The 22,783-nt window shown below is 40.3% G+C and overlaps 1 protein-coding gene across 1 annotated transcript in view; it reads left to right on the plus strand.

The window, feature by feature from the left end:
- Positions 1 to 6,884: 6,884 nt before the first annotated feature.
- Positions 6,885 to 22,783, plus strand: part of Arsj (arylsulfatase family member J) — a 43,741-nt gene continuing 27,842 nt past the window's right edge. Inside the window, exon 1 of the mRNA XM_090356658.1 lies at positions 6,885 to 7,387. Coding sequence (XP_090212784.1) covers positions 6,993 to 7,387 — 395 coding nt within the window. The 5' untranslated portion in view covers positions 6,885 to 6,992. The remainder of the gene's footprint in view (positions 7,388 to 22,783) is intronic.

Raw genomic sequence — 22,783 nt, forward strand, 5'->3', positions numbered from 1 at the left:
CTAATAAGAAGTTGGGCAATTAATGGAACTAATAAATTAAGAATCTATAAATCATGTTTTGGACTTGAGCAAGAGAAACATTTGTCCTGTGTCCTGCTCTAGAGAGGAGATACTCTCTGCCTATCCTCCACCAAGATGACAACCCCAGCCCCTAGAGTTCATACTTTTAATATCTCTGTCCCTAATATTCCATGCACAGCCACGAAGGAAGGAGGGAGGGAGGGAGGGAAGGAAGGAAGGAAGGAAGGAAGGAAGGAAGGAAGGAAGGAAGGAAGGAAGGAAGGAAGGAAAATATAGAAGAGGAGAGAATGGAAGGCAAAAGTGAAATGATACACTGCATAAAGAATGGGACAGGGCTTATAATGCGATAAAAATAATTGATAGGAAATTCAACATCATCTAATTTGTGGAAAGCCCTGTGGCCAAAATAGCAAGGGAAGAAGAGATGATGCAAATCACAGGAAAGGGACTCATGTGCCAGAGGCAGTAGCTCTCATGGGAATGAGAAACAACTCTGAGCTGCTCCTTTGATGGGATAACCAAGGAGTTTCAAGAGATTTCTTCGTTAAACTGAATGTAATGTTCTCCTATAATGTACAGCATACAAGGGCTCCAGCAGTCACGGGGAGAAAATGCACCCTTCCCTATCGAATGGCAATCTTCCACAAATACAGAGGCCAGTTGGCAGCTGCAGTTGGAATGGACAATGAAAATGAGGAAGAGCAGGCATATCATGAGAATGAACAGTTGTCCTTCCCAGAAGCACATGCTTTATGCTTCTCCCTTGTAAGAGAACCTTTTAGTGGTACATATGTTTCTGAGGTGTATCCTGAACTCCACAGTAGAAGAATTCTGCCTGAGAGTCTGAAGGATAAAGTTGGCAGGAGGGGAAGCCTGACACTTTGTATTGTTTTTTTCAGTCATGTTATTTGAACTCTAGGCCAGGGCACTAACCCTGGACTATTCAGCTCAAGGCTAGTGCTCTACCACTTGAGTCACAGTGCCATTTCTGGTTTTTGGTGATTTATTGGACATAAGAATCTCACAGACGTTTCTGCCTCAGCTAGATTTGAGCCATAATCCTCAGATTATGGTACAGCCTCCTGAAGCGGTTAGGATTACAGGCGTGAGCCACCAGCACCAGTGACAGCCTGTCTTTTGTACAATAGTTATTATTAAATGATATTCACTGCCAGATAGACATAAAACAACAAAAATAAGTGGCTAAAGAAGTGTCACATGTACTTGGCAGTAGTTAGAGTTTGAATAAAGGCACTCTGCGTGGATGAAGAAGAGAGCTTTGGCAGCCATATGTTAGTTTGTGAACTACCCTCCTGTGAATTGTGCACTGGGGAGGCCCCCAGAATCTCTGGGCATAGAAGCTACTGCTCCTGCAGATTGTTGGTTGTATCTTAGAACTGGTTTTTTGAAGTCAGGGTTGTGATCACAGGATACACAGAAGTCAAGCTCAGACAGAATGAGCTTTCTAGATCTTGGCTATCATTTATATAGGCCGCTGTTGGACAGTCCTTGTGAATAATCCTGCTCAGCTGCAGATCTCGTCATCCCACTAGTGGCATAGCCTGAAGGATGTTGTTGGGAAAATGGAAGAGAAAGGAAGGAAACAGGCTGGACTTGATCTTCCACAGGTGAGGACTGTTTATTGAGCTTTAGCAGTGAGAGGCCCAGACTTCACCAGGACATGGAGACTGTGTGCCTTCACTGGGACAGGAGCTGGGTTTTTATAAGGTCAGAGCAAGGAGGCAGAAGTTAATGAAAAAGCCACTAAGTCAAGGGAGGTAGGGGCTTTTTGGCTGGACCCATGATGGAATGTTTACAGTCAAGCTTATGTAGATTGGCCAGCTGGAGTAAGGCAGTCTGTAGGTATTCTTGGTGGCTTGACTGGTTATTTTTATGAGCCTAGGAAAATAGGGTAGGAGTCAATCCTAAATATTCTGTCTTTGGATACATAAAAAGAATGGGCCAAGAGCAGAGAGGCAAGTCCTTCATATAGGGTCTTTGGATACATTTAAAAAAATGGGCTGAAAGGGGTGCAACATGGAAAACAAAGCAGATTCTGATCTGATGTGACTACCAGTGCAGCAGTAAGTGAGACTAGCATCAGTTCCATGACATATTTGGATTGAATCTCAAGCCAACTCTACAGAAGAGGTTCTTATTTGATAGTTTAAGCCCAAAGATAGAAACCTGTATCTGAGCAAGAAACAGGCCCCACATAGAAAACCACTGCTATTGTTTGGTTAACTGAATCTCATATACCAGTAAAACAAATACAAAGAATGTATCTGAACCCACAGGTCACCATCGCTGTCAAAGTACAATCTAGGTGAAAATCTTGCAATGACAGCAACCACAATTAGTTGAGGTGTTGAGCTTCAAAAGGTTACTTGCAAATGATGGTATAGTAGGGTTTTCAACTAGTACTGCAGGGTGAGCTTCATCAACATTTGGAACTTCTACACCAGACAGTCAAATCATTCTGTTTCACCACCTCAAGCTCAGCCATCACCCCTAACACACAGCAAGGAGAAATCATAGACTCTTAGTTGGAGCCAGAATCCCTGTTCAGCAGGAAGTATGTTTATAAAGTAATTTATAGCTAGACATCCATGACTTAAGCTTATAATCCTTACTTCTCAGGAGGCTGAGATGTGAGGATCATAAAGTCAGCATAGGCCAGATAGTCCATTGGAGTCTTATCTCCAAATAACCAGCAAAAATCCAGAAGGAAAGCTGTCAAGTGGCTTGAGCTGTGGCTCAAGGAGCTCAGAAACAGCTCCCAGGTGCTGAGTGCTATCCCCAGAAGAGCACAAAAACAACAAAAAATGATCTTCTCTATCCAAGAATACAAGGCCCCACACTCCTTGAGGGGGAACAACAGCACTTAGGCAGGAAATGAGAGAAACTGAAGACTAAAAACAATGACTGGGTGTTAATTTAAAGAGAAAAAAGCCACATCCTGGTCTCCTGACTTTTAACACATAGATAACCTGTGACATAAAGCAGGGTCTTGTTAACCTGCAGCAGCATCCACAGCCTACAGAGAATGAAAAGCCCCAGTGGCCATGATGACTAACAGATGAACTAATACCAAGTTAACATACAGCTAGCATTGCCACACAGGCGCTATGCCACCCTTTGTCTATGTAAGATCAAGAGAACAACACTGGAAGAAGGGCAAATGTTGATGAAATAATCCAGTTCTTATGAAAGAAGATGAAGACGATGACGAAGAGGAGGAAGAGGAGAAGGAGGAGGAGGAGGAGGAGGAGGAGGAGGAGGAGGAGGAGGAGGAGGAGGAGGAGGAGGAGGAGGCTCCCATTTTCCAAGGATTTTACTTTATTTTATTTTTCAGGGTGATGTGTAGAGGAGTTACAGTTACTCTCCTAAGGTGGTGAGCACATTACTTCTTGTTACCCCCTTCCCATGTTTTTCTCTCATTTTCACTTCCCTACTCCCTCCCAAAATTTTCCAAGGATTTTTAATGTCTCATGTCTACAGTCCCCAATAAAGTCTACAAATCTGAAATCCCCTATAGCAGCCTCTATTTCTCCCAACTGCCTATTCTTCAATGTCAAAAGTGAATTCTGATTTTCCCTCCCACTAACATAACTCCTTTAGCTATGTCTTCTCAGTGTACATTCTTGAATTCTTTCTCCAACATGACAAAGAAATTTCTGGATGCCCGGACCCCAGATATATATCTCATCAAGTTTAATTTTCACATTTTTATTATTTGAAAGTGGTCAGTTCTTTTCATATAGATTCTGGATTTAGAATATTTTTTCTTACAAAAGCTTCATTCATCAATATTTCAGAACTTTAGAGCTCTAATTGCGCTCATTTGAACTCACAAAAAAGAGGAAAAAATTTTAAGAATTGTGTACAGAGCCAGGTCCAGGTGGTTCACGTCTATAATTCTAGCTATTCAGGAGGCTAATTTCTGAGGATCAAAGTTCAAAGCCAGTCCAGGCAGGGCAGTATGTATGACTCTTTTCTTGAATTAACTGCCAAAAAGCCAACATGGAGTTGTGACTCAAATGACAGAGAACTAGCATTGAGCAAGAAAGCTCAGGGACAGCGCCTGGATCTTGGTACTCACATTACTACCACCACCACCACCACCCCCTGCCATAAAAAGGGAACATCTTTTTAGTAATGTATGCATACTCTTTGCCTTATGCCTTCTTTTTATCTCTGATTCCATCAACCTTTTCCATTAGTTTTTTTCCTCTGGATCTAGTTTCTTTCTCCCTGTCTTTTTTTTTTTTTTCTCAGCTACCTGGTATCTTAGGATATTGTTTTTCCTGCTTTCTGCTATGTTGTACAACCAACCTTAGTTTCTCATATGTACCTACCTACATACAGAAAGTGAGATACATCACATGAAACCACCTAAGCTTTACTATTGAGTGATGCTTCATACATATTACTTTCTTTGCAGTTGCAATTTCTCTTACTACTTCTGAGTCTTTCAGAAAGCTCAATTTCATCCTCCTTAGCCCCCTTTCCACCCCACAGTATCCACAGATTCCTCAAAAATATTGCTCACCCTATATAGATACCAGTGAACTTTCCTGCATTTGGAGATGTTTGCAGAGTTCAAGTTTCACAGCACAAAGTTATTTTTTTTACCATTATTCTATAAACCTTCTAGTTCTTTCTCTCTATATATACACACACGTATATACTACTTATTTTAGCACAAGTTACATAAATTGTATATATAACTTCTGCTAAAAAGTATATTACCTAATCTGTTATCCCAGACCAGGGTCTAGCTATAATCATTTATTCTTTTGCCATGTTCCAATCATCAACTTCCATTGATTTTGCCACTAAGCACCTTACAAGTTCAAATGATTTCACCACTGTTTCATGGATTTCCTTGATGACATGTCAGGCATTTATTCTTACAGATTATCTTTCCCCTCGGAATACACCTATATGTCTAGCCCAATGAAGACACTCAATCTCAGTCAGGGCCTCCTACCATTGGCTTTTGTCTAAGGGAGACCATGGAGATGCTCACTATGGAGAAGCTATATCCAGAAGGTCTTTTTCTTCTGGTGTTCTTTCCAATATTCCTAGTTCCTAGAGAGGCCAAGTAACATGAGGTTAGGGGTCAGTCCTTGCATAACAGTTCCAGAGACCCTATCCACAAAAATAACCAGCAGAAAAACAGGTTTGGATATGTCTCAAGTGGTAGCTGAAAGCAAAAAGCAGGAGAGGAAGAGAAATCTGGGGAAAAAGAAAAGCAAGCAAGCGTCTCATCAGTGAATCTTGACATCTATTGCCTTTTTTTAAAAAGAATCAACATAAATCACTTTCCTGCCTCTGAGCAGTGCTTTAAAACAGTACAGTTCTAGTCAAAATAGATGTATTTTTTTCTCAATGAATACGTGCTTACAAGTGTTTTATAAAAATGAGAGGGAAGAGGGGATGGACAGGGGACAGGGGGAAATGAAAAAGAGGAAAAGTAAGGTGAGATAGGAAGGAGGGCAGGGAGGGGAGAGGAGGGGAAGCAAGGGGGGGGGAATCTCTGCAGGTCACAGGAGAGGCGAAACGTGCAGTTCTTCTTTCTGTCCACATTCTTGGCTGCAGAAGCCTGTGGTAATTTCTAGAGAGGAAACCAGAAGCCAAGCAGTTTTCATGTCTTCACCTAGAAGCAAAGTTGTAAGTAAGGCTGTATAAAGGTCACCTGTTGATCCAAGAAAGTCGGGTTAAAATTGATTATTGTAACTGTCAGGAGAAGGAAGGAAGGAAGGAAGGAAGGAAGGAAGGAAGGAAGGAAGGAAGGAAGGAAGGGAGGGAGGGAGGGAGGGAGGGAGGGAGGGAGGGAGGGAGGGAGGGAGGGAGGGAGGGAGGGAGGGCAGGCAGAGAAAAATGGAGCAGGAAAAGATGAGGCTGTAATGGCAGAGAGACGAATAGCAAAATTCAGAAGATGAGGACAGAATGCCGCCTACGTCCTGCTGATTTTCTTGCTCTTCTCACTGCACCCAGAAGTTTGCCAAAATTGCAGGATGTGCAAGAGGACCCACACCCACTCCTGTCCCCACGCAGCGCCGCCCCCTCTCCTGTTCCTCCTCACCCCTCAGCCCTTGCCAGGTTGAAGGAAAGCAGCACACAAACAGGACATGGCTCATGGGTAGCTGTGGCCTGGGTGAGCTGAGAGGCCCAGGATGGCATGCGGGTTCCCTGCTGGCAAAACCTCTCTTTCCTCCATCCAGGCGAAAGGAAAGAAGGATCCCCACATCCAGCCTTCCTTTCCCGCTTCGTGGGGGCCGGGAGGGCGGCGAGTGTGGCGCAGTGATTCACTGTGGAGAGGAGCGGGAGGAGGCCTGGGAACTCAAACTTCAGTAAGTTGGCCCAGCCCGAGGCGCGCGCAGCCTGCAGCGCCCTGGGCGGGGAGTTCGGGGGGCCTTGGGCTAGACGATCGGGAGGAAGCCAGTAGAGTTTGGGGCTGGGGCGGCTGCCGGGGACGCCGGGGAGGTGCGTTCCAGGTGTGGGCACCGCCGGAGCCCGTGCCCAGCCTCTCCCTCCGACCTCGCTCCAAGCGCGCGCGCGCGCCCAGCATCTCCGCCCGGGTGACTCGGGGTGTGTGCGTGGGAGGGGGGTGGTTTGATTTTCTTTCTTTCTTTTCGGAGAACTTTTGGATGGAGACATTAACTTTCTTGGAAATGGCTCGCGAGGACGAGGGGCGTGGGGAGAAAGGAAAAGTGAAAGCGGGCGGCGGGGCGGCGGGTCTGGCTTTACCCAGCTCCGCGGCTGCTTTCCACCCGCACGTCTAGGAGACCCCGGAGCCACGCGGAGCGCGGAGGAGGGGCGCGGGGCTTCTTCGCCGGTGGATCCCGCCCCCCCACACCCGACCCTCCTTCCTCTGGACTAACCCTTCCCTTCTGCATGCATGCCTGCGTGCCGGGCCAGGGTGCGAGGTTCTGCGCAGGGCAGCTCAGCTGGCAAGAGAATAAATGGCCCCCCAGGGCTGCGCCGGGCCTCCGCCTCTGCCACCAGCCAGGGCCTGGCCTGGGAAGCTGTTAGCCATGGGTGCCCTGGCTGCCTTCTGGGCGATCAGCCTCCTCACCTATGGATACCTGTCCTGGGGCCAGGCCTTGGAGGAGGAAGAGGAAGGAGCCCTGCGAGGAGCTCAAGCTGCAGAGGGACCCGAGCCCCACGCCACGGTCACGTCCCAGCCCCATATCATTTTCATCTTGGCGGATGATCAGGGATTTAGGGATGTGGGTTACCACGGATCTGAGATCAGGACACCCACTCTGGACAAGCTTGCGGCCGAAGGAGTTAAACTGGAGAACTACTACGTCCAGCCCATTTGTACACCATCCAGGAGTCAATTTATTACTGGAAAGTAAGTGTGCTTCTTTCTTCATTTTCGTTCCTCAGGAAAAATATAGTATTTAAGACTGGCTCTTAATTTCAAGGGGTAAAAGAAACTAGAGTGAAAAATTGAATGAATGAATGAATGAATGATGTATGACATGGAATGATATTAAAATGAATTGCCTTTAATTATTTGCAAATCTAATCACTCATCTGGTAGTTTTGATTTTTTTTTTGATAAATCATACTGTGAGCCAGTTGTGAGCTTCTAAATGAGGTCAGAGGACTTGTAAGTTTAATTCACCAACCAGAGAATGGAAACACCTTTCCTATCCCAAATTTATTCTGCCCTTTGAGCATTCTCAGACTTTTGTTTCCAAAGACATGTTAGAAACCACACTTCCCAACACTGATTAAAACATAAGTGAATGAATAAACAAATGAACAAATATCCAAGCACCTTTGAGGCCTGTCTATTATCCCTAAGATGAGATCAAAGGATTCCAGTTTGAAGCCAGCCAGCCTAGCCAGAAAAGTTTTTCAGTTTATTGTCTCCAGTTGACTACCAAAAAGCTCGAAGTAGAGCTGTGGCTCAAGTGTAGAACACTAGCCTTGAACAAAAAAGAGTTAAGAGAGACAGTATCCAGGTCCTGAGTTTAAGACCCAGTATCAAGACATACACACACACACACACACACACACACACACACACACACACACACAATTATTAAACCTAGAATCAAATGACCAAAGCACTAAGTAATTGTAGACAGAAAAGGGGTAACAAAAACCAACAGTAGATCATGTAAAATGTGACAACATGGATCTTTGACCAGTGGTTTTCTTCTGTGGTATAACTAATGAGGCCACATATTTAATTAAGAAAGTAGTTCTCAGAGTGCGAATAAATTCAATGACAAACTCCGCTGTAAGTTTCTCAATTTTTTAAACGTCTGGAAAATATCTGCATTACATGATTTAGATGATTTGGATATTTGTTTTTAAGAATACAGTCTCTTTGCTTAATAGATGTTCTTAGGTCTTTATATACTAAATTGTTCTATCAAAATATAGGTGAGTGTGACTAATTATGTAGTATAAATAGAGACTAGCATGAGATAAGGCAGGAAAGTCAAGTGTCAAACCGCCTCCTGAACAGAGAGGTACAGGAAAAGACTTGTAGTTTGTGATTCCATTACACCCTTCCTTCACTGAAGTTGTTCTTGGAATTTGATTCTAGAAGAGTAGCCAGTATCCACTGGAAAAATAAAGACTACAGTCAAGTGTAGGAATCTCTGATTTGCAGAGATTTTCACTCATAACAGAATTTCCACTGCTTAGTAAACTGTCAAAATTTAAAATCACTGCCAGAAATAAAAGAAAAACAAGTCTATCCTTAGAAAGAGGATCGAGAAGGTTAGAGATCCCCCAGTACAGTCAATTTAAAAGTTGACCATGGCATAGTAAAGTCAAGGGCATTTGATACTCTTAAAGGAGCAGACTGTTGACTGGAAAACAAGACATCCAGCTGGTGTCCTGGGGTCACATCCCTCTTGTCTAATCCTGACCACCTTCATACTTGGCTAACTATATAAATATGACATAAAACAGCTTCAGCTAACTTTCAGAATTCCAATTCGCACAGATGTCCAACTGTAGTTTAAAAATATGTAATGGAATCATATAAACTTATTTCTCACAATCTAGTGTATGCTCAAAGCTTTTCACCCAGTTTGAAAATGTACATCTTGGCGTTAGAGTTTGTCTTTTGGTCTTTTATTTTTTTAATTACATGAAACAAAATCTAAGCTGGAAATAATTTCTGATTTTTCTCTGTGGTCAGAGATTGGTCCTTTATACACAAATTACAACAGTAACTTTTAGCACAGTGTATACATGCTTAAACTCAAAATGTATGTTACACATTTTAAACAATTTGCTTTCACATATGGAAGTTCTAAACATAAAAGCATCAATACTTTCTATAGAACTATAGTTAGGAAGTCCAGTTTGGGGTTTATGATTAATAACACAAGGCCGGTGAATGTGGCCCCTTCTCTATATGAACACATGATGATGCTTCCTCCTGTTAGCTTTTATAAGAACTTCAAAGTAGTTCCCAATGGGATGCTGTCAGTTCACCGTGTCATCATTTGTGAAAAACACCACCTTTGCCAACATCTGGTAGTGTTTTTTCTCATGTTTACTCTTTCTATCGATTGTGCACTGGTATACCATCTTAGTTAAAGTTTTAATTTCCTGGACACAGTGAAATCAAGTGTTTCTTAAAAAAAATTTACTGAAGTCTTTTCTTTGCCTATTTTTCTCTTTAGGGATTGTTCCTCCTTATTGGTTAGTAGTATTTATTTGCACATTCTGTTTCTTGGGCCAAATTGTGTATTTCAGATGTCTTCTAGTCTAGCTTGCTTTTTCACCCTCTTAATAGTGGTTTTTGGTGAATAGATCTTAGTTTTACTGTATTCAAATTTTCATTCTTTTTATGTCCCACTTAAGATATTCTTACCTACATTGTGGTGAATATATTTTCTCCAAAAGTTTTATTACTTTATTTGTTATACTTAAATCTACAATTAATTTAGAAGTAAGTTTTGATATGATATAAATCAGAATTCAGGATGATTCTTTTTTTCCATTGCGTGTGTACACTGCTACTAAAAAGACAATACTTTGTCTACCTTCTTTGGAAATTGAGTAGACTCTTGGTTTCTTTTGGACTCCAACATTGTATTTGCTTACTTACTATAGCTGTTAGATTTACTGCCTTCCCTAATTGGCCCTAGTGTTGCCTAGGTGAAGAGCATGCCAAGCTATGAGACAGGAGGCTATTGGACTAACATTAGCTCTATAGTAAATGTTGATTTCTAGAAAAAGTCTCCCTGTTTAGTCCTTAAATTTTCTTCAGTTATTCTTTACCAATTTTCTCACATAAATAGGAAAGAAGAAAAAGAAAAGATGGAATCTGCAGATAGATTGGGTGACCTGGTTGGGAAACATAACATAGCTTTTTTCTGAATACTCTGTGAGTAATACAAAAGTGAGGTGGCAAGCTAAGAAGGAAAAAACAAAGTTGTAAAAGATTCAGAGTTGCAAAAGTGAGAAATGTGGGTCCTTGTTCCTTATGCCTGAAATCCTTGCCTCCTCAGGAGTCTCATATCTGATGACAGCGGTTCAAATCATGCCAGGCAGAAAATTCCCCAAGAGTTATTAACAAGTAAATTAACAATTAACAAGTAAAGAAAATAAAACACAACAACAACAACAAGTCTATAAGGAAGACTGACAGGCACTCACTTTACAGCATAGGGAAATGAATTTGTTTCTCAGTCTTAAGTGGGTGGGCATATATATGCACTTTATGTACTAAAACAGAATAAAATCTGGCAGAAAACACCAAGCCATCTAAAATGATACTTTTATATGTCTCTGCTTTTCATTGCCTTTTTCATGGTTAGCTGTTCATCCCTATGAGAGGTGAAAGCACAAATAACACTCTGATCCAATAGTAAAGAAACAATAATAGTATGACATGAGAAGGAACAGACAAAATGGAGAGACTGATTAAAGGGGTGATTCTGATCTATAAGCAATGGACACTAAAGGGATATGTTAAGTTGTAAATCTTTTATGCACCATTTGAGTTTCAGAAATGTTTTTCTAGGGATGTGAGAAAGTGACCTGAATAAAAAAATAATGTAGGAAAAATTGCTGAGCAATAATTAAAATCTTCTACAGATTTGGTTTCATACATTTTTCAGAGACTGTCATCATTTGTTAATTTTTCTCCGGCCATGCCCACGTGCTGGTTCACAAGAACTATTCATTGAAGGGATGGGATTTAAGTCAATCTGATGATTTCCCAGATGAGTAGAGTGATGAATCAGATGGACCAACTATGAATGTGGCAAAGAGGAAGACTCTGTGTGTGTGTGTGTGTGTGTGTTGTTCTCTGAAAGAAATGCTCTGGGATATTTGTGTTTGTGGGTCAGCGCAAGCATATACACTCAACTCCATCTACGTATACAATCATATACAGAGAGATCACAGCAAATAAAGAACAAGAAAAGGAAACAATTAAAAAAAGAAATTCCCTGGGGGCAACAGATTGGCTGGGGTTGGGAGTAAGGGGTAGGGAAAATATCACAGTGAACTTTTAAAGCTGAACAGTTAAGTGACAGCAGCTAGATGAACTTAAGACCAAAATTGTGTTAAGTCCCTCTAAGATGAGAAAGAAGAAAGCATCTATGAGAGTGAGGAAGACAAGATATTAGAACAGGGTAATAAATCATTTATGTGGATATGGAAGTCACTGGTAACCATGAGAATAATAAAGACGACAGTAACCCATACTGGGATTGCCCGTGAATGAATGATCAGGAGAGGAGCCTGAAATTGGTTAAAGGTGTTAAATGGGAATTCAGTCATGAGCTATAGAGAAGACATATTTTGAGAGGTTGAATTCTGAGTCTCTATTAGAAAGTCAGTGACGCTAAGCAGACACATGTCCCCAAAGAATTGCAGCTTCAAATACACTTAACTCCAAAAGAAAACTGAGCCTTGCGGGTAGTAAAGAATGAGCAGAAAATTTTTCTCAACAAACCTGATCAACTCTAATGGAGAGCTGAAGAGGAATGCCACGTGAGCTAAGGAGAGTCAGGAGAAACTAGGCTTGGCACAAACTGTCGGCTGAGCTGGTCAGGGCCTGGATAGGGTCATGGTCAGGGAGCAGGGCCACAGGGAGCCCAAGAGTCTTTTGAGTTCGGGACCTAGGACCTCTTGCCTAAGAACCTGGCCTTGCCTCTAGAAATTCAGGCATGTTCATTAGTTGATCACCTGGGGGTGGCAATTCAACTTCACCCTCCTAGAAGACAAGATGGCTCCAGTTACACCCAACTGCCTATCATCCACTGTGCTGCCAGGATGCCACCGGTTAGAGGCAATACCCTAGAGGCCTAACAGGACAGATAACAAATCACTTTATTTCTTTATTATTCCCCAAAACTGGACTTTCAAAAAAGTCAGTAGTATAACTGTGTAGAAACCCAGTGAGGATCTAAGAAGATCCCATTCATATCTCTAGACTCTGTGACAACTCTGGGGAATTTGTTAAAGAGACCCCCCCCCTCCCTGTACCAACACAACACACACACACACACACCCATACACACACACACACACACACACACACACACACACACACACACACACGGTGAGTTTAACAGGGACAGCCAACAACCAAGGAGAGCAAAATGGTAAAGAAAAGAGATGAAGCAAAAGGAGATTTTCTAAATATCACATTTTCATGAACAGAAAGTTGTTGGAAATGGTGGCGGTGTTAGAAGTGCTGACAGAGAATAGAGAACATGGAAGCGTAGAGTTTATGATGGGAGTGAAAACATGCTGGTTGGGAAGGCTGGAGTGAAGATGAAGATTTAAATAAATCAGGTGGAAGGAATAGATTTTAAAAGCTCTTTCAGGAAATAGAAAGGAGTTGTTTTTTTTTAATTTTTTTATCATCAGGGTAACGTATAGAGGGGTTACAAGTAGTGGGTACATTACTTCATGAGCATTGTTACCCCTTCTCATGTTTTTGTCCCACTTTCCTTCCCCTCAACCCCTCCCAATCATCTTGTTTTCCCCTTTCCATTTCCTATTCCAAATAAACAAATGTATATACAATATATCAGGTAACAAAGTCACATACTATAGCAATGTGAGATAAACCATAAGGGGAACAAAAAGAGAAAAGAAATAACTTCACATAGTACTTTAAGAACAGCAAATATAAATCTCTGTTTCAATATCCTAGGGTTCATTCTGCTTAATCTCATCCTATGTGGCCATATGTACATAGCTTTAAATAAACTGGGTGGAAGGAATCGATTTATAAAGCTCTTTCAGGAAACGGAAAGGAGTCGATTTTTTAATGTTAGCCTTTCTCTGGAGATTGATTGAGTTGGGCTCCCCCATCCAGCCTACAGTTGATGTGCAAGCCTCACTGTTTGTCCTCAGGGGCACAATCAGAAGACTGCAGGGCTTAGCGTGGTCCAGGAAGATAAAGGTGTAAGTAGGCCTCTCTGTGTTCTGCAGAGCATTGCCAAGGCATGTTGAAATAAGAGTTTTCATCATTTACAATTCTGCCAACTGGAAAAACTCTAAAAAAGAAAGCAAATCATTTGACCCTTTGTCACAGAAGACTTAGGAGGAAGTTAGGGGAATAGGGATTGCTTTGTACATTGTATGAGCATCTTAGCTTCTAGTCTAAACAAGACGGCCATGCTTACTTCCTCATATACCTATTTGCATGATTGAAGGTCTGTTTTTAAGTAGTATTTAACACATGAATGATATACAGTAAATATCAGTTGCTGACACATGGAAGAACTCACTTATCAACTTCACAAATATTGGGATCGTATTTGGACAGTTTGAGCAATGTAAATGCTTATGGTAAGATGTTCACAAGAAATAAGACTTTCAAGTCTTACTTTTCTTTTGGAAAAATAAATGCAACAGATGAAAAAAAAAAACAAAATGGGGAAGGGGTCTTAAAACCCCACACAGGCCTTCAATGGCTTCACAGTCAAAATCCTTACCCTATGCTTATTTAAACTTGTGAGCTTTTTGATAGAAAAATAATGGTTAAGCAAACAGTGAATACACCTTGATGATGAGAGCACCTGATTTTAAACATGTCTTTTTGAAAAGACAGAATTTGATGTGAATTTCTGGTCAAGTACTCTTCAGTTCCTGCCTAGCTGTTCTGCACAGAGAAACTCATTCAGGTACAAGAGGCTAGGTAGATCTGGTTTCCTCCCATGACAGGACTGAAAGACGGAAGGACTCCTGTTTTTAATATAGGGCAATGGATGAAAGCTGTTTTTATTTCAAAGTTTAGCTTCATTCAGTTATTTCCCCTCCCTGTGGCAATGTTCTAGAAATAATCCTTATTTAATATTTTTCTGTCTTGGGCTGTGATAGCATTAGTGTTTGCTTTTTTATTTGTTGTAGATATTTAAAATTCCCAGTTGTCATACCTCCCGGAGGTAACTATTTTTCTTGCGTTGTACTGCTATCAACAACAAAATGTTTCTGTCCTTTCTCATCTAATCACTCCCCCCACCCCATATATTGGCTTTAATTTTAAAGGCTGATTCTCATTATATCATCCTTCTTTGGTTCCTCAGCAGCTACCAAAAACAGGAGAAATTTATTTTTTCCCAGAGTCCCTCATGAACCTTTTGAACATTTCATTTCATTATTACATCCACCCAGAAGGTAAAATAATTTTATTATTTTGAAAATATTAACAAAAGATGAGGCAAATGCATGCCCCATTCTTCTGGCTGGTATATTAAAAGTATGGAGAAGCCAGACACTGATCATTCATAACTATAATCTTAGCTACTCATGAGGATGAAATCTTATGATTGTGGGTCAAAGCCAGCGTCAGCAGGAAGGTCCTTGAGACTCATCTCCAATCAGCTTCTCAAAACCTGGGAATGGAGTTCTGACTCAAGTGGTAGTGTGCTAGCCTTGAGTAAAAAAGCTAAGGAATTATACCTAGGCCCTGAGTTCAAGTCCCAGGATTAGCACACACAAAAAATGTATACCAAGTGACATGTGGCATGCTCACAAAACATATTTTTAAAGCCTGAATAAAAAAATAGCTAACATACAACTTTCTTTTTTAAATGTACAAAAGAACAGAAAGTTGTTATCAGAAATGTGTAGAGACTTATCTAAGAGAGTTGTGATCTTACAATTCCTATGCTGCAGAGCAGATATCTGTACCCCAGCTTACCCTCATTCCCATTACTGAATCCTGTCTCAAGCTTGAATTGTAAGTACCTCATTCAATCCTCAAACAACTCTGTAAGCTTCTTCAAAGTTTCTACGAGGAAGGAATAGGTGGTTTGCAGTTCCTTTTATTCGTTTTTCATTAGAAGTACTTGCACAAAAGGGGCTTCAGTTCTACAAGCCTGATAATGAGTATGATGTATCTCGATCAATATCACCCTTTCCATCATTCTCTCCATGTTTTCCAATCACAGCCATACCCTCAAGATATGTAGTTCTACTTTTGCATAAGTATATCGAGTATAGTATACTATATATTTCCCCCCACAGATTTTAAACAAATCTTGCCATCCTTCTTCTTTTGTGCATGGAAGAATTCATATCCTTTCTCTCTTTGCCCACATGCCAGCACCTCATTAAGTCTCAGTTAAAATACCACATTCCTCATAGGGCTTTCCATGATCCCTCAGCCAGAAAGAATTTATCTTAACGATGATCTCCCATAATTCTTTCTATATCTGTCTTGCTAGGCAGGCTTTACCACTCCTTATGAGCTATTACTGAATTTTTTTAACCTTCATTGAGAAGTAAGACTCTGATTTATAATCTCCATAAATCCCACAGCACCCAGGACAGAATCCCTTAGTAATGAGTACTAAGTTAAAGTGTGAAGAAGGAATGAATGAAGAGATGAACAAGAGACTACTTATTTGTCCACTGGCAGGCAATGTGCTGGATCAAAAACAGCATAGGAATTTAGAGTGAAGAAATCTAAATTGCAGTTGTAGAAGTAATGAACAAATTACTGATATAATCATGAATAAGACAATTTTTTTCTGAAACATACTGTCTTGATCAGTAACGTACAAATAGTGATATTACTTGTATTTCCAAATTCCAGAGTGATTCTCTGGAACAACTGAATATATGTAAATACTTTGAAAACTGCCTATTATATAACTAAGCCTAATTATTTTAAGCTTGGAGCTACATGTCCAAGACCTTTAATCATACACAAATCTTAAAAATTAGTTGGCTGTTTGTCCTATTTTCAAAGTTTTCCATGAAGGGAAGCCATTGGTCTTCTTTAATTTCAATGGCAATAAACAGTTAACAATCAAACTCCTATGGCTTTAATTTTAGTGTATTTTATAGGGTCATATTTTCCATTTGATATTATTGGTTTTGAGATGTCCCGTATGGTGAATTAAGGCATTTTTTTTAAGTTTTTGCCCTTGTAGATTGTTTTAGCCCTTGGTTATCATGCTTGGCAGAACCTGCTGGAAGTAGCTACTTCTGAGTCATGTGAAACATTTAATCAACAATGATAAAAATGTAATGCTAAATGGAAGAGTTGAAATGAGGGTAATGGATTTAAAATGTCTTCAAATGCTAATTATTTATGTATCGATGAATGTATATGCCTATATACATGCATACGTATAATATATTACTGGCAATTGAGTCCAGGGCCATGAACATAGTTGGTAAGCACTCTAACACTTGAGCCATACCTCCTTGCCCTATCATTAATTCTGAAACAGTTCACAGAATGACCTTAAAGCATCTCACTTAGCTTTGAATACCAGCTCACTTCAGGGACCACCATACAGGAGGTTCAACCTTGGTTTTGAATTAATACATTACTCCTAGGTAGAGGGTTTTATGAGCTCATAAACCTCCTAAATAATTATAGTGCCTGCAACATCTATGAATATACACTGAACAAAAGACCCAAGTGAAATTTCTATAAAACCATTCAATATTTGCCACTCTGCTTAAAAACTCTGGCAGTTTCCATTTCCTCTGCAGCCCAGTTTCCCAGAATGCCAGATAGAGGCCTGCAAAATACTGCCTTTGATTAAGGGCCTTGAACACTCTCCCCACACTTCTTCATTTCTTCAGTCTTCAAGTGATCACTGTCAAAAGTGCTTGTACTTTCTCAGGTGACTATTTCCCTTTAGTCTGCTTCCTTCTTGGCGGGTGTCTTTTTCTAGAACATTCATCAGCCTCCACTAGGAAAACTCCTCTGTATTCTTCAGACACACTACCACATCCCTCTCTTCTTCTACCTTTTATTTATTGTTCTTTCACCTCCACAGCAGGCTGAGTTGAGCTCATTTTTTTTGCATTTGTTGTTTCTATGGCCTGTTCTGCACACCTATATTTTAATTTTATACTACCTTATAATCATTTACTTCTCCTAATCCCCAGATGTAGAATAGTACCATAAATCAGAAACTCTGTAGAGGGGCTAGTTTTAAAAAATAGAGAGTCTGAGCATGATAGTAATTCTAGAACATATGAAGCTGAGACAGGAAAATAATGGGTTCATAACCAATCTGGACTGTATTTCTCTATATACAGAGTCCCTGGTTCTCATAAAGAATAGTGTTAAATGCAAGGAACTTGCTTGATATCAAGCTTATAATTTTATCAGTGCTTCAAATCTCTTACAGAACAGTATCAAGGATAATTACAATCTTAACTTTGTGGGTATTAGAGGGGACTACTAAAGAGCAATGTGTTCACGTAGCACAGGGTACACTGTATAGAAACTTACATAATCTTAACCATCTCAGATGTATTCACAATGAGAAAATTTAAGTCATCTTATTAATAATTAATGTTCCTAATAAGCAGACCTGCAAATATGTAACTAATGATTTGAGGAGATGAAGCAATAAAGATATGATGGAGAAAAAAATTCAAAAATATTTAAAACGTTTTATGGCTGACATATTTGATTCATCCTGAACCTCAGGAACTGTCATGCTTTCATCAGCAGGTATAATCAAAATTTGAAAAGAATGTTTTGATTTAAAACTTGTGAATAAGCCAATCACTGGTGGCTCATATGTATAATCCTAGCTCAGATCTGAGGACTGTGATTCAAAGTCAGCCAAGGCAAGAAAGTCTATGGCACTCTTATTTCTAATAAACCACTCAGAATAAGCTGGAAGTGGCCGTGTTGCTCAAGTGGTAGAGCGCTAGCCTTGAGCAAAAGAAGCTCAGGGATAGTGACCAGGCCCTGAGTTCAGCCCCGAGGACCTGCAAAAATAAATGCACTAAACGCCAATGAAAAAACTTGTCAACATTTGTGTCACCATAGTTCTTTAATGGAGATATGATGCTATATTAGATATGGTTAGGTAGACATTAAGATTGGTAACAGAACAGGGCGCCAGTTACTGATGCCTGTAATTCTAGCTACTCTGGAGGCTGAGATCTGAGGATCGAGGTTCAGATACAGCCAAGACAGGGAAGTCCTGAGTCTCTCATCTCCAATTAACCACCAGAAGACTGGAAGTGGAGTTTTGGCTCAAGAAAGTAGAGCAGTAGCCTTGAGCTGAAGAGCTCAGGGACAGTGCCCAGGCCCACGACTGACCAAAAAAAGATTGTTAGCAACTTTTAATCATTGCTCAAGTGAGTACAATTTTAAGCTATTATGTTCAGAGAAAGCAGTTGTGTTGAGTGGAAACTTATCTGCAAAGTCCTGTGAGCACTGCATCTACTCCTTAGGTTTTCACCAGCTCAAGTTAGGTTCTTTAGAGAGTGAGAGGAATGAGAATCTTGCAGACCACTTCCTTCTGTGTTTTCATCTTACTCCACAAGAACATGTGGCCAAACGTCCATGGAGCATTTTCTCACTTAACAATAGGTGCCCAACACATGCTAGTTTAAGGTTTAGTTTACTTACTTTGAATAGAAGAGCAAATTATCTCAATTACTACTATATGTGTGCCTTGAAAGACTGAATTGTGCCTTATTTCCCAGTGTCAAGCAAGACACCAGGTGGACACCCACAAGCTTGACCACATACCTGTCCATAGGCAGGCAAGTCCTATCTGGGCGGACACCACCCTCGGTCCCCAGGGGATAATAGCCCCTCAAAAACAGGTGGAGCATTCCACTGTGGGCCTGACCAAGAAACATCACCCCAGGCCCCCAAGAGACCAGAACCCATTTTCTAATTCTTGCTTCCTTGTTAAGCCCTATATAAACCTACCCCCAAAATCCAGTCCCTAGCACAGCCTCCAAGCCCGCGGGAAGGTCTGTGCCCCTCACTGTTCCTTAATAAACAGTCCTCGCCTGTTGATGATGCAGTCCTGCCTATTCCTTTTCCATTCTCCTGCATTTCCCTTACATGCTTTATTTTACAAACTGGGCAGGCATATAAGAATTCTTCTCTGAATTATGACTGTAGGGTCATGTTAATGTGCTCAAGATCATATCTATGTATAAAATAAATAATATAGGTTTATAAGTTATATGTAAACAGAACATTAAACACATGTAAGTATGTATTTAGAAATTTTTGTTTATACATAATATATGTTATATAAACTATATATTACATACAAAATATATTTTATGTATTATATATAATATATAAGTTTATATATAATACATAAACATCAAACATAAATATGATGAATATATAATTGTATAATACATAATAAATATTACTGTACTATATATGCATACATGCTATATATAGCATAGATAGATTATATATGGTATACATATTATATATTATATATAGATTCCTATATAGTACATAACTAAGTAGGATTCTGAAGAACCTTTATCAGAAATTATGACCACATTGATCAACCTTCATAAAATGTGTATGTGTGGGGGTTGTATGTATTTTACAAATTGGACATGTAAAGCATTCTGATCAGAAAGTCTAAGCATGCTCAAGAATCTTAATATTTTTGTCTTTTTCTATTAAGTAAAACTATTATTTCCTGTCGGGGTTTTTAGCACTCTGCCTCCTGACCAGCAGGAAGGGCAAAGAGAACATGCCCCACTAAGATGAGACCAAGAAAGGATAGGGCTGGCTGGCGCCTTCACCCAGCCCTCCCTTCTCCAGAGGGAAGACACAGATGCACCAGGGAGAATGTCACAGCAGACTCCTTTAATGGGAAGATACCAGGGGCTAAAGTAAGATGCAGGAATCTATTAACATAGAAGTAGGCAGGACAGGGGGAGGTAGGTGCGGTCAGAGAGGGAGGCGGGGCCAATCCATGGGTTCCAGGTAGCCTTATTTTACATCACAAACCACAGCCAAACCTCCCAACCAGGAGACAGGCAGGTTGGATCTCCAAAACCAGGAAGTGAGCACTGGGCCACAGAGGTAGACCTTTTACCCTTGATGTGATGTGCCCCACATTTCCAACTTCCCATTTGCTCAAATGGCCAATGACTTCTCATCAGTGCACTGCCTTCCTTCAAAGTTCCATTGAAAGAGTAACAGCAGCAAGCAAGCAAGCAAGCAAGAGTCTTGCACATTAATAATACCAACTTAGGACCCTGCCAGCTTGGTAGGTTCATCCCTATGGGCAGGGATGAATCATTCAAAAACAATACCTTCCCAGCTGCTGACAGTGTGATTCTTGTGTTTTAACTTTTATCTCCTTCCTTACTGATTTTCTGTCTCTATTTAGGTTGACTCAAGTAAAACACCAACAAACAAAATCGACACATTCTCAAAATCTACAAACTCGTTTTCAAACTGGCTCTTATACAATTTTTGAAAATTGGAATAAATTCCTGTTCTTTGTTTTACACATAAAGATGATGGTATATGCTTACCTCCCAACACTTCTACCACTAACCAAACTATAATTTCTCATTGTAAACTATGGAATGTCTTACCCTTTTATTATTACTTTCACAATATCCTAAATATTATACAAATATAGATTCACATAGGCTATTTAAGATATATTTCCAATTCTATTTATTACACTTTGAAGGAAGTTACCTAGTTCCTACCAAATATTTTGCTTATTATGGCTTGAAAATATTTTAATAATTTCTCCTACAAATTGCTGACAATTTCTTAAATTTGAGCATGTAAATATAATTCGTACATAAGAATCACATAGAGGCCGGGAATTTGGCCTAGTGGTTAAAGTGCTTGCCTAGCATGCATGAAGACCCGGGTTCGATTCCTCGGTACCACATACATAGAAAAAAGCCGGAAGTGGTGCTGAGGCTCAAGTGGTAGAGCTCTAGCCTTGAGAAAGTCCAAGGACAGTGCTCAGGCCCTGAGCTCAAACCCAGGACTGGCAAAAAAAAAAAAAAAGAATCACATAGAAAATGTTGCTACATTATTCATCTTGTCCCCACCCTAGAAATTTTATTGCAGAAAGCTTAGGGTGGGGTCTGAGATTTTTACAATTTCAATAAGATCCTTGGTGATGCTGGAGTTTTTGGTGTGAGAACTTTTCTGAGTAACATTGCAATTCTCCATAGTTTTTTTTCATCACCCTCATTTATTTTGCATTGCTGTTTATTTAACACCAGCTAGATGCACATAACGAGTTAATTTAAGTGCCAGCCAAGTAGCAAGTCAGTTGGCTCATGTGCTTTTTGCAACATATACTCTGGGAGTGAAGGCTTGTTTGAGACTTCCTAGATCTGTCTTTTAGAAAACACATGGTCTCAGTTAAAAGTGCCTCTGTTCTCCAATGAGATGAGTAATAAAAAGATTCCCATTTTAGGTAAGGCAATTGGTTCAAGAGCAAAGAGCAATGGAATTTCTGAGAACCAAATCATGGAATTAAAGTTAAATCATGAAATTAAAGTGACTAGGAGACATTTGGGATATTGCACTTTTTGAAGATTTATGTGATGATGCCAACTTGAACAAAAATGGCTGGTTAGTCTGGAATCTTGCTTGGATAGCAGTATGCTCTGTCTTCAATCTTTATCATCATCAGTTTCATGATGTACACACACACACACACGCACACACACACACACACACACACACCACATACATTATGGGTAAATTACTTTTATTTATTCTTCTTTATCATTTTATTTATTTATTTTATTTATTGTTGCAGATCCTGGGACTTGAACTCAGAGCCTGGACACTGTCCCTAACCCTCTGTATGCTCAAGCCTAGTGCTCTATCATTTGAGCCACAGTGCCACTTCCTGCTTTTTCTGAGAAGTTTATTGGAGATGAGAATCTCACAGACTTTCCTGCCCAGGCTGGCTTTTAACCGTGATTCTTAGAGCTCAGCCTCCAGAGTATCTAGGATTACAGGGGAATACAGGCATGAGTGCCCAGTTGCCTGGCTTGTAAATTCCTATTCCCATCACTATGACACAGTATAGCACCTTAAAGGAGGAAGGAGTTATATGGGTTTCTCATTTCACAGATGTCAGACTCTGATCCTTGGCTCTAGAGATTCTGCCAAGGGTAAGGTGGAAACTCATGAATAGTAGTGGGCTCCAGTGATGGAAAAGATTCTTATTTTATGGAAGGTGAGAAACAAAGACAGGAAGACAGGCAAGAGGTAGTTATCATATAATGTCAAAGTCCCTCCCCTAGTGACCTATTTCCTTCTTGCTAGGTCCTACTTCCTAAAGTTTACTTGGCCTTCTAAATTATCACACACACACACACACACACAAACACATGTGTGCATACACACTGGATACTAAATTGTTGTTGTCTTAGTGCATTTAAAATCGTTATTGTAAAGTTGATATACAGTTGGGGTACAGTTATACAAGTCAGATAAGGAGAATGTTTTGCTTTGAGCAATGTCTCCCCTTCCCTTGATCTCTCCCAACCCCAC

Source organism: Megascapheus bottae, chromosome 23 (assembly GCF_031878675.1).
Source record: "Megascapheus bottae isolate mThoBot1 chromosome 23, mThoBot2.hap1, whole genome shotgun sequence".
In the NCBI taxonomy this organism is placed as follows: Eukaryota; Metazoa; Chordata; class Mammalia; order Rodentia; family Geomyidae; genus Megascapheus; species Megascapheus bottae.